The sequence below is a fragment of the Diabrotica virgifera genome, chromosome 6 (genome assembly GCF_917563875.1).
Source record: "Diabrotica virgifera virgifera chromosome 6, PGI_DIABVI_V3a".
Classification (NCBI taxonomy): Eukaryota; Metazoa; Arthropoda; class Insecta; order Coleoptera; family Chrysomelidae; genus Diabrotica; species Diabrotica virgifera.
In genome coordinates, this window is record NC_065448.1 from 36,358,991 (window position 1) to 36,371,726 (window position 12,736).

The 12,736-nt window shown below is 32.0% G+C and overlaps 1 protein-coding gene across 6 annotated transcripts in view; it reads right to left on the reverse strand.

Moving 5' to 3' along the window:
* Window positions 1-1,970: 1,970 nt before the first annotated feature.
* Window positions 1,971-12,736, reverse strand: part of LOC114335171 (activating transcription factor 7-interacting protein 1) — a 138,466-nt gene continuing 127,700 nt past the window's right edge. For all 6 annotated transcript variants that reach the window (XM_050652658.1, XM_028285354.2, XM_028285353.2 and 3 more), the window contains one exon: window positions 1,971-2,530. In XM_050652658.1, the coding sequence (XP_050508615.1) occupies window positions 2,079-2,530 (452 nt within the window). In that variant the 3' untranslated portion in view covers window positions 1,971-2,078. The remainder of the gene's footprint in view (window positions 2,531-12,736) is intronic.

A 12,736-nucleotide genomic window follows, 5' to 3' on the forward strand; every position in this document is an offset into this window, starting at 1 on the left:
AACACACTTATGCGTTACAGAGACCATTTTATCTAAAATATGAGTCTTTTTTTATATAGAATTCCGCTATAACTTGTCACAGATAATACACCTATAGGGTAAGTTCGGCCCTGACACTACTGATCCTACCTACTCGCAAGTCATAAAGAGAAATCTCGATACGTTTTCCAGAAGCGCCATCTAGTTGTTGATACGTCTTTCGGTTACCACGAGGTGAGCTATCAATGGTAGAGCGTTGATTGATAAATATAGGGGTATATTTATCAATCAACGGGTAGAGTCTTGCTTTTCAGCAGATTTCTATTCATTTCATATGTGTTTTGCCTTTGCGAGCTGTATGCTTATTTGAATAAAAAACTTATTTCTTTAAAATCATTTATTCGACATAAATAAAAAAAGCATTTTCTTATAATTAATTCTCTAATTTAATAGTCAGGAAATATATATAATAATAATTTAAGAACTATATTTTACAAAATGATTTCTTCTGGATCGCTAAACAACCCTATTCGCTTAAGAACATCTACCGGCCGCACTGCAAAGTAATACTTATTTTTATCTACAAACTGTGTTAACGTGCAAGCCATTGGGAGAGCAAGGGCTTTAATCGATTCTTTCCGTATGTGTTCTTATTTCAGGGCCGGACTAACTTCGAGTACTCTTTTTATCTTCAAGGATATTCCATCCTCTTAATCTTGACGCGATAAGTTCCGACTGTGATTTAGCTATTTTTAAATCTCGAACTAAGTCAACCTCGACACTTTCAGGTTCTTCTTCATCTTTACTGAGTCTTTGGTGGTTTTGGGATATAAAGATTTTTGCTATATTCGACGGGACGGATAGCTGATGGTAAATTGGAATGCTGCACATTATGCTTGGACTTCGGTCGAATGCTCTGAATCTGGTTGAGACAAAAGTAACAATCTATAACATGGTCTGTAGGGTCTAGGACGTTTCATCGCCGCCGTTTCGATGCCGCCAGTTCATCGCCGGCCGTTTCGATGCCGCCGGTTCATCGCCAGTCGCTAACTGATACATTTCCGAATTTTTGACCAATTTTCGACAGTTACATTTATTATTTATTTTTAGTATTAATTAGAAATTCTAGGAAATGCGAGATATGACCATTCCCGTTGCCATACTTAATCTTTTATTAGACTTTTAAACTTTTACAATATAAAATATAATTTATCACTACAAATTTAATACTGTTTAGTATCAAATTTAGGGGAAGTAGAAATAGAACAGTAAATTAATATAATATTTTTTATCTATTTATTTGTCATAAGTTTTGAAGTGAATTTAACGTCGTGTCGTGTCATCTCTCATAATACAAGATCAACTGACTGACTAACTGTCGATGAAACGGCCGGCGATGAAATGGACTGGCGATGAACCGGCGGCGATGAAACGTTCCATTCCGTGGTCTGTAGGCTCCCTCCATATCATTAGTACTGCAAAGCTGGAAAACATCAGTGTTATCTGATTGTAATTTGCAAAAATATCATATTCAATTGATCATAGCACTAATGAATCCATTAAACGGCAAAATCGGGAATAAGTTAAAAAATTGTAGGAGAACGGTGGTAACATCAAAGAATATAAGACCTTATAGAAGGGTGCTGCCCTGCAACGTTTCAGCATAGGATTTTGTGCACCAATTGAGTATATAGGTGCATGTGGCCTGACAATGACTACTGTATTTTCCAGGAACAAATAAACGTGACCATCTGTTCCATTCAAACTCTTCTTCTAGGAGAGTATATATTCTTTGGTAGCATCATTGAGTAACGGTTCAAAAGTTTTTGAACAATTTTTCCAAATTATTAATTAGTAGTGGTCCTTCGCGCATTCATCATATCATCAATCAGCCAATCGCGTCCACCCCTGGACATAGGCCCTCCTCAGTTCTTTTCAGTGTTCTCTACACTGGGCCGCTTGTAGCATACTTGAATAAAAAACTTATTGACTTCCTTAAAATCATTTATTCGACATAAATAAAAAAAGCATTTTCTTATAATTAATTTTCTAATTTAATAGTCAGGAAATATATATAATAATAATTTAAGAACTATATTTTACAAAATGATTTCTTCTGGATCGCTAAACAACCCTATTCGCTTAAGAACATCTACCGGTCGCACTGCAAAGTAATACTTATTTTTATCTACAAACTGCGTTAACGTGCACGCCATTGGGAGAGCAAGGGCTTTAATATCACCAACTTTCCGCCACATGTCCGTGCTAGGGGGAGCGCTTGTTTCTTGGTACGCGTACAACTGATAACTCGCTATCGCCTCGTAACTATCGAGATTATACGGCATTTTCCATTGCAGCATGAGACCCGTGTCAGTTTTTTTAATAGTTAAATGAGGTTTGGGAAGCAACGGTTTCACTGACGAACTGTTTGTTGGTGGGGGTGTATGGGGTAAAGGCGCAGGGTGTTTTCTGGGAAGAACGGTCCTCATCTGCGAATTACTCGTCGTTTTGGAAGGTATCACTGATACAGCAGATCCGTTTATCGCCGAAGCTGAAAAAGAAAGAAAGTATGTTTATTATATGTAACAATAATAATAGGACTTTTCATTCACAGTCATTTGTTTCGAGCTTCTGTCATGTGTCACATAATATTAATAAATCTACGTCATACGTTATTGATATATAGGCTCTGAGCTTCGCTGGTGTCGCTCCTAGCGGTTACTAATTCAACTTTCACTGGTAATTTTTAAATTTATTATTTAATTGTTATCGCTTAATATTTACAACGCTAAAAAGTAATTAAATTGTAATAGATTTTTTTAAGATTTTGCTAATCATTTTGACGTTCTATTGATGAAATATTAATTTCTTACTTCGGATACTTTCACAATTATCATGTAGATGGCGCCAAGATTAAGTTATAATTACATATTACAGAACATTAAAAAACGCAAATTAAGTATTTAAAACGTAAGTATATTTAAGGTAAAAATATATACCACAGCTTTGATCAACTAATATTTTTTATAATTAATGTTTTTAATTTGAATTTAAAATTAATCACTTTGACATTTATGTCAAATTTCCGGTAAACGTTTACAGACTTGTCACTATTGGCGCTCACGAATTTATAAATATCCCCTCTACGTACGAGCTCACAGCGGATACTAATGCTACAAACCAAAGACGTATGGCGTAGATATATTAATATTATGTGACACATGACAGAAGCTCGAAACAAATGACAGTCGATGAAAAGCCCTATTAAATCAATCACTGGTCTGCAACCAAATCCTCCTACAAATTTTATCATAAATAATATGAGATTAATGTTCTAAATCTATCTCCGTTGGCCGATTTTTACTATTACGTCTAGATTTTCTGTTATTTTTTTTTCCAAAATATGTTACATTGATCATTTTTTTAATTGACTCTTTTGCATCAACACTTCTTGGTCAATCAAAAGTTAAACCCTTAAGAGGCTACAGTAGCGATCAATAGGTAACAACAAACGCGTTCCAAGATTGCGGCTCTTATTTTGAATATTTTGTTGAGATGGCGGTACAGAGCCCAATTTCAGAAATATGTTAGTACATGGAAATTACTCTATAACTAAATAAAATATTGAAAAAAGGAGCCTGTACCGCCATTAAGAAAGACAAAAAATACACTTTCTTCAAATAAACTTTTTTATCCCATGCCTAGATTTTGTGTAATCTTGGAACTACTAAAATTTTTTATTTCTAACAAGAAATCGAACATATTATAACTAAATAATTAATTAGGCAACATAGAGAAATTATCACTGTCATTTTGACAAACCTGCGTCAGATTTTCTCTAATCTGTTCTGTCATCTTTATCGATATCTGTTCAGTGCAGTAGTGTGTTAATTTAAGAATTAGTTATTGTTGTTTCATAGGAAAGTAATGTTTATTTATAGTTAATTTATTATATGTATATTTGTTGTTGTATAAGTTGTTGGCATCTTTGAAAGAATAGATTGTTGTTAATTGTGAGGTTTAATTATATGTAGGTAAGTATATTTTACGTAAAAATATTTCGAATTCTAATGCGAGTGTATAAAGTTTTAGGAGGACTTTTTATTCTAAAAATATTATCAATAGTTTAACAAAATGGAAAAAGTAAATCAAACGAAAAATAAAGTGAAACCTTCCAAGAAAAAGTCCATTAAAAACCGTGTCAAAATTATGCGAAAATCGAAATTTGTTTCACTTCACAACAAAAAATTATTATTTATTGTTTTATTATTAGATATTTTATGCAAATACCTATCTTAACATAAAATTTTCACCCATTTTCATTTATTTTTATAAATATTTACTTATTAATAATACAATCGTTTTCTATTACTTCCATTTAGCGCGACTATGATATTGACAAAATATTAATCTCAGATACTGTCAAAGATTGCCACTGTTGCCAAAGTTTATGATACTATCTCCCGAAGTTATATTTTGTTGCTACCTGTTGATCGCTACTGTTTACTCTTAATTTGCAATCTCACATTAATCTTAACTTATTAATTTGACTGTATAGAATTGTAATAGATATCTATAATATATTTTACTTTAATTACAACGTTATTTATCTTCCGCTAGAATTTAATCAGTTGCTAAATTTCGTTTCAATAACTTCTTCAAACTTTCGTTGCAATACATATCGCCAAGTATCATTATCGCGATACAAATCTCATAGTGTATTTGGATGTCTCAGTATCGCTGGTGGCGACACCTGGTTTCATAGCTCAGCAACATTTTTAGAACTCTTAATTATATTGGCCAATTATATTAGTTCTAGTTGCTGCATAATTGTCCAGGCCATAGCCCAAAAAAAGAATAAGAAAAAAAAAGTAAGATTGAGGTCATTGTTATTAAAAGCTAAACATTGTATGTATTAAATAAAATTAGTGATTAAAATACAGTATTACAAGTAAAATACCTACAATTAATTAAATTCACTTTAATAATTGCATATCATATCAATATTGTAGAGCAACATTAATGCCCGATTTCATAATGACAGTAGGTATGAAATATGTCAATATGACAATTTCAATTGACAATATGAATTATTTAAGAAATGTGCTAAGAAAGCTATAAGATTTCTCCGCTATTCGCGCACGATCGTTTCTCGTATCCCCTCCAAGTACTTGCACACAGCGAATAGTTGTAAACAACGAAGATAGAGAGTTGTGATACTGATACAGCGATACTGAGACAGTCAAATATAGTGAGATTTGTATCGCGATACTAATACTTGCAAAATGTATCGATACCGATCTCAACGTGAATGGGGGTCTTATACGTTTTGCATGTCTTGCTTATCAAAATTATCCTTAGGGGGGTAGTGTGTTTGAAATTAATTTTTTTTGAAAGTATGGTAGAATTATTTTATTTTCAAATTAAATAAGCATATCGTTGCCCTAAGTGCAAAATGTTGTATGTAAAATTAGTGTACTTTACAGGAGGTAGAAAAAACGTATTTACTTTTAAATGCATTTTTTTAAAACATGGGAATAAAAAATATTTATCTTTTTAGTCTCTACTTTTAAAATGATTTTGATTACACAGCAAAAATTATATGATATACTTATTTTTTTTTTGTACATACGACACTTTGCAACTTAATTTATAGTTATAACTCTACATACGACTTTTTTCATGTAGACATAGAGCTTTTTGCACTCTAATTTCAAAAAAATAAAGTAACATACGACATTTTTAAAATTTTATTTACACAACTTCTACTCATTTTTGTAACAAAACAGTAAGTAAAACTTTTTTCTAGTTGCCGCGTGACTCAAGTTGTCGTAAAAAAAGTGGTAGTCCTCCTCAAGGCAAGCTTTTAATTCTTGTAAGTCTTTGTACTTCCTGTCTTGAATTGGTAGAGATTTGGAGTACAGAGGATTGAGTGTTAGGAAAACTTCATTAATTGGTTTTGGTCTCTTAGGTAGCTCTAACCAGTTATTTGAAAAGTTTAATTTGTACCAAATATGGCCATTTTTTACATACTTAAGGCACCTTAAGTCAGTGACATAAGGGTCTCCTTTTTTTGAACCAGGCCTTATACTCTTGTAGTATCCATTTAGACCAGGGCGCATCTGTAAAAATATTAGTACATTTGGACGTTGAGAGGTGACTCAAATTTTTTTGCAGAAATTGCTTGAAAATAAATCAAATAATAATATTTGAGTTATCCTCCCTCTCAAAAAGGTCCGGAACATTGTTGAAATAATCAAAATGTCAAAAAATTAAGGAAAAATTCGATTTTTTTCTTCGTTTTTTGATTATAACTTTAAAAGTATTCATTTCCGAGAAAAGTTGCACTAACATAAAAGTTGCGTATATAAATTTCCTACAATATAGAATTGGTTAAAAATTTAAAAAGTAGTCACCCTTGTTACAAAATAGCAATAATTGCGAAAAAACCATACAAAAACAAGTATTCGCATTTTACGTTTTTAAACCATTTATGCTACACTTAGGACCTTCATATTTCACCCAGAAAAACTTTATAATACAGTAAAATAATACGGTAAATTTCATTAAGATCGGTTCAATAGATTTTGCAAAATAAATTTCGCAATCCAGCTTTCGCAAAAAAAACTCATTTTTTTAAAATGTTACACGGCTGAAAATAAAGCAGATAGCAAGTTGAATTTTTTTTTGCTTATAGAAATGTACTGTACATTTCATTTGCAATTTTTGCAGAATTAAAATCGATTAACACCACGGCGTCAGGAATTTTTTTAAATAAACATTAATTATTGGTGCTACGCGCAGGACAGCGGATAGTTTGCTCTGATTGGTCTTTCCAACGACCTTTGATAATGATTGATACATTTTAATTTTTATTACATTTCGATGTAAATAAATAAATTTGTTTATTGCAAAATAAAAACACATACTCTATCCTTTGAAATAACACTTTTATTAGCAAAAACTTTCTTTGTTCATATATTTTAACTTAGAGAATAAAAGTTTATTATTTTTAAATATATGGAATTGTATAACAATATTTCACAAACAATAATAAAATTAGTTTGATTTTTGTGGAATTAAAATATTAAAATACAACAAAATATAAAGTAAGAAAATAATATATTAGATAAAGATTGGAAGAAATTTTGGCGGAAATCAACTTGTGTGAATCGAACACCGCTGTCCTGCGCGTAGCACCAAAAATTAATGTTTATTTAAAAAATTTCCTGACGCCGTGGTAATTAATCGATTTTAATTTTGTAAATTGCAAATGAAAGGTACAGTACACTTTTATAAGCAAAAAAAATTTTAACTTGCTATCTGCTTTATTTTCGGTCCTGTAACATTTTGAAAAAATGAATTTTTTTTGCGAAAGCTGGATTGCGAAATTTATTTTGCAAAATCTATTGAACCTATCTTAATGAAATTTACAGTATTATTTTACTGTATCATAAAGTTTTTCTGGGTGAAACATGAAGGTCCTAAGTGTAGCATAAATGGTTGAAAAACGTAAAATGCCAATACTTGATTTTGTATGTTTTTTTCGCAATTATTGCTATTTTGCAACTAGGGTGACAATTTTTTAAATTTTTAACCAATTCAATATTGTAGGAAATTTAATTACGCAACTTTTATGTTAGTACAACTTTTGTCGGAAATGAATACTTTTAAAGTTATAATCAAAAAACGAAGAATAAAATCGAATTTTTCCTTAATTTTTTGCTATTTTGATTATTTAAACAATGTTCCGGACCTTTTTGAGAGGGAGGATAACTCAAGTATTATAATTTGATTTATTTTCAAGCAATTTCTGCAAAAAAATTTGAGTCACCTCTCAACGTCCATCTCAAAACAGATGCGCCCTGGACTAATTTGAAAAACAAATAAAATCCTTAAAAGATAAGCTTTCTACACAGTAAGGGCTTGGATGGGTTCTTGCGTCACGTATTGCTCTCACGTAGTCTGCCGGAACGTAATGCTCTTTGTTCTTAAGCTTCTTTTCTATTTTGCTATGCATGGAGTCTACCTCCATTTGTGTGTGTCCCACTTCCAAATATTTTTGATATACAGTTACTTCTGTTTCGCAAGTGAAATACAGTAGAGCATTTGAAACAGTCTCACACCTGTTTTGGTACGTGCAACCATCACTCCAAATAATTATTTCATTGATACTCGTTTTTTTTCAACTCTTTTCTCAAAAACCTCACAATCATTGAAGCAAATACATCACTTTCTACACCTTCATTACCTTCGTGCCAAACATAGCATGTGCCTTCATGTGTTGCCAAGTTATAAATAGTCCAATTGTGAACTTTAAGTTTTGTTTTGTAATAGGCTGTAGATGCCTTTATATTTGGACAAGTGAGAACTTTTCGCACATCAACAGCATAAACTTGCACTTCACTTGAGTTTTCAGCCCTTTTTTTATCTGTTTCTTTTTCATTTCTGGATTCAACTTTCCTGTTTTGGTGATCATCGTATTCTTCGTTTGTTATTTTTCCCAGTTTGTGTTTTAGGCAAGTCTCACACTGATCTTTTTTAGGAAGAAAAAACCCGATATTCTTATTTTCAAAAACTACATGAAAAAGAGCTTTTGATGCTGGTTGAAGTTGCTGCTCTTGGCAGACACGCTCATATTCTCTGTAAAGTTGACTCTTGCTTTCCCACGTTGGTTCCAAATACACTTTGCTTGTTTTAGCACGGCAGTAGTGCGATTCCATTTTTGTGTATCATCCTTCCTTTTTTCTGTATCATCCCTAGATGGCGTCTGAGCACTGGAATCAATATTATTTGTAGATTCTACGTTTTCATGGTTTTCTCGATGAATAGGGATATCAAGGGGTGATTTCATAACCCAAGAACGTACAGACCTTTCCCCTAAAGAGAATGTATTTAAAAACATTTTCTTACATACTCGCATTCTTATATCACCCACCTTCAAATGGTACTTAAAAGAAGAATTTTTACACGAGTTCTCTGAAACAATAATTTTCACCTTAAAATAGCACAACTAAGTAAAATTAATAATAATTAAAACTGTTTTAAGAATAATAATATGTAAAAAAATAATGCTTCTTTAATGTGATACACAATGAATCAAACAATTATCTACAGGTCACGTTTTCACTGTCAGCACATGGTCAAGATTTCCATACATCATGTGTCAGCACAAGACTTTTTGCAGTTACAACACACAGCTGTAAAAACATACGACTTTTTGATTTCTTACTATAACTACTGATAAATCAGCTGATGACATACGATATTTAGACAGCGGTTGCATATCATAAAGAGCAATGTTTATCGCTAATAAAAAAAATTGAAATTTTTTACATACGACATTTTGCACTTAGGGTAACGATATTCAGAACAATTGAAATATTAAAAAAAAATTCAATGAGAAATTAGGCTTATAATTAGGATATTGGAAAATAAGGCAACGGTGGTCAATTTTTACGTATGCCTAAAAAAAAATGAATTTTGCGGTTGGCATCAGAACTCGTCATTCGATCATGTGAAACAAAAAATTCAAAAAAGATTAGCTTATGTGTTTCTAGAGGTAACGCTGTCGAGTTTTTTAGGTTTAACAATCTTTGACTTTTTGCTATCACTCAGAAGTCAAAACAACGAATTAAGTGGATTGGTGAAGTAGTTTTTGAGTTACAATGTCCACCGCCTTTAAAAAAAGCATTTTGATCAACTTTTAATTTTCAATTTGTCTTTTGTCTGTCAAATCGTAAAGTGAATGGAATTCACACCGGCACACCGGAATACGTTTTTGAACAACATCTCATTCACAATTCATTTTTTAGATTTACACTTCAATTTTTTTCCTGAAAATCTTGGTGCCGCATCAGATGAGCATGGTGAAAGATTTCACCAGGATATATTGCAAATTGACAGAAGATCTAAAGGAAAATAGTTAGCAGCAATGCTGTTGAGCGATTGTCTGTTGGTCGATTTACTGAGAAACTCCAATTAAAGCAATGGAAAGAAAGAAAACTACAAAATAACTTGTATTTTATCATCATAATAATATAGATTTAGTGAATCTTTCATGACCCGTACCAAAAAAAAGTAATTTTTTACCGTAAAAGCTAAACATAGTACTTTATAATTTTTTTATAGTTGTTACTCTAATAATATCCTTTTTCATTACATCATAAGTATATTATATAAAAGTATTTATACATCAAAAGTATTATGTGCTGTATTTATTCCAATCATAAATTTCGCGTTTAGAGCGCCAAAAATAACGTTATCAAGTATGAAAACAAAAAGGAGAAACGCTTTTATTTGCAGACCAGTGATTATTCAACGGTTCCATGACACCTTGTAACGCGACAGTTTGTAACCCCACAATTGGTAACGGACAGTCAGTAACTTCGGCAATTCGTAACAGCGACACTTTGTAATATCGAGAGTTTGTAGCTATAGCAATTCGTAGCGGTATAATTCGTAACGTCATTTAGTTTTTTTGGCAAGTTTAGAGCAGTCTCGAGACTGCACTCACAAATGTATATGGGTCTGAGAGAACTCTCCGAGACAAGCTCCCAGGCAACTAAGTGACGTCCTATAACGTTGCGGAAACGTCAGTTTTTGGTTGAATATAACACGTGTTTGAACATTACGTCACATAGACGTCTTTTGTAGGTAATTTTAAATACGTAAGATTAATGACGTTAAAATTACGTTTAAAAATCGTTTTAATTTCAGACAGCCTAAGACGTCACAAAATTGGGAGGGCTTGCTTGTTTGTATCGACTCCAAACAATTTCGTTTAGGTATAACGCTAAATGTTCATAAGAAATTTCTCATTTATTGTTTACGCGGTTTGTGTCTTGTGTGATAAAATAAGACTTTTCATTTATTTTGTTGAAGAAACGTGTTAATTAAGAGATTTTTATGCGTTTTTGCTCAGTGAGTTAGTTTAATGCAGTAATTCTTCTTGACAACTATTTGAGGTTATGTTTATTTGTTTTTAATTAAGCGTTAAATGAAGATATTAAGACAACGTTAAATTAAGATATTAAGAATGCTGAATAATTTGTTACTAAATTATTTATTAGTTTCATGTATATGTTGTTTCAGTTTTGACACAGTAAGTATATAGGTATATATAACTAGTGAAAATTCTATAAATGTGAGGGCTGGTACAATCATGCAGAATCATGTTGCTTCTAGCGCACAAGCGATCTTAAACAAGTGGTAGTATATCTTCGACACATGGGACGTAGGCCTATAGGTTTCATGTTACCTATTATTTATACTATTTTGAAACATCTGAAAGAGGTCACTTTTTGAAAGTATTAAAGACGTGATTTTACCGACGTATAAAGGTCGTCATCTTTTTGACGTTTGAAAATCGTCACAATCTCGACGTGAAAAAAACGTAGATACGATTACGTTTTAAAATCGTCACAATTATGACGTCAAATCGATGAGACAAATACACGTGATTTTCAACGTCAGTACTACGTCATAGAAACACGTCAATTGGTCATTTTTGTGACGTGTTATCTACGTTATAAAAACATCGTTTGGATGCCTGGGCTGTGACTTGTCACCGAGACTGCGCTTGTCACAAGTAGATATGCTTGTTTCTGTATTGTTCAAGCAATATATATAGTGTAATGAGTAAGATTATTGTAGCTTTGGGTTGTTCTTCTTTAATATTAGGCCGGCAGCTGGTGTTTTCTGGTAATTAAATATGTAGTTAAAAATATTTATTTATACTTAGGTAAATACCGTTAAAGCAGGACATAATATTGTGTTAATTAACCTCACAGGGACCTCCCTCTTACCGCATGCTTGCATTAATAACTGATGTAGAATAGCTTTTATAATTAATCTTGTTATTGTTAGAATTACTGATACTAAAAGAACTTTATAAAAACACAGTTAGATCTAAAATTACTTTAGGTATACAGTTCAAAACTTTTAAAATTCAGCACAAAATGCAAGCATGTCCCCGCTCTTTTTTATTAAAAATACAAAATCTAAAAATATTTTTTTAACCGAGTCTTTTCATTAGTACACTTATGCTTGGAAAATGAATTGCACAACACAACAATTAAAATACTGATACACTTAACTCATTTTCTCCTTCTTCCGTATTTTCTTCGTCACTATCATCGCCCAATTCAATAATAAATTTATTTCCACCATTAATGTGGAAGTGCCCAATCTTCTTATAATATTCTTCTACTTTGATCACTTTGGCGATTCTTTTCTGCCAGTCTACTTTGGTAATATTGGCTACTTCTTTTTTAATTATCTCAATTACCTTTTTGTCAAATTTAGGAAATGTATTTGAACGCCTTATACTTGGTTTTAATTGTCCCCAAATTAACTCAATAGGATTGAAAACACAAAAGTAGGGTGGAAGTCTCAATATAGTGTGTCCATGCTTTTCTGCAATACTCTCTAGAGCGTATAATTTTCTAAATTGCTTCGTGTGTAGAACTTCAATAAGTTGTTTTTTTGTGTAAAAATCTTCGAAATACAAATAATTTTCCATTAAAAAATTTTGCAGGTCAGCTTTGAAGATGTATTTGGTATTTTAGTGAGCTGTCGGGAATGATAGGAACCGTTGTAAAGCACTATTACGCTGTTTTTCTCCAAGTTTGGGATCAGCGAGTTTTCAAACCAATCTTCAAAAATGTCAGCTTCCATATTCTTGTGGTAGTCAACGTTACAATCTTCCATTTTCTTCCCACATAATTTTAAAGCATTCGGAACCCATCCCTCACTT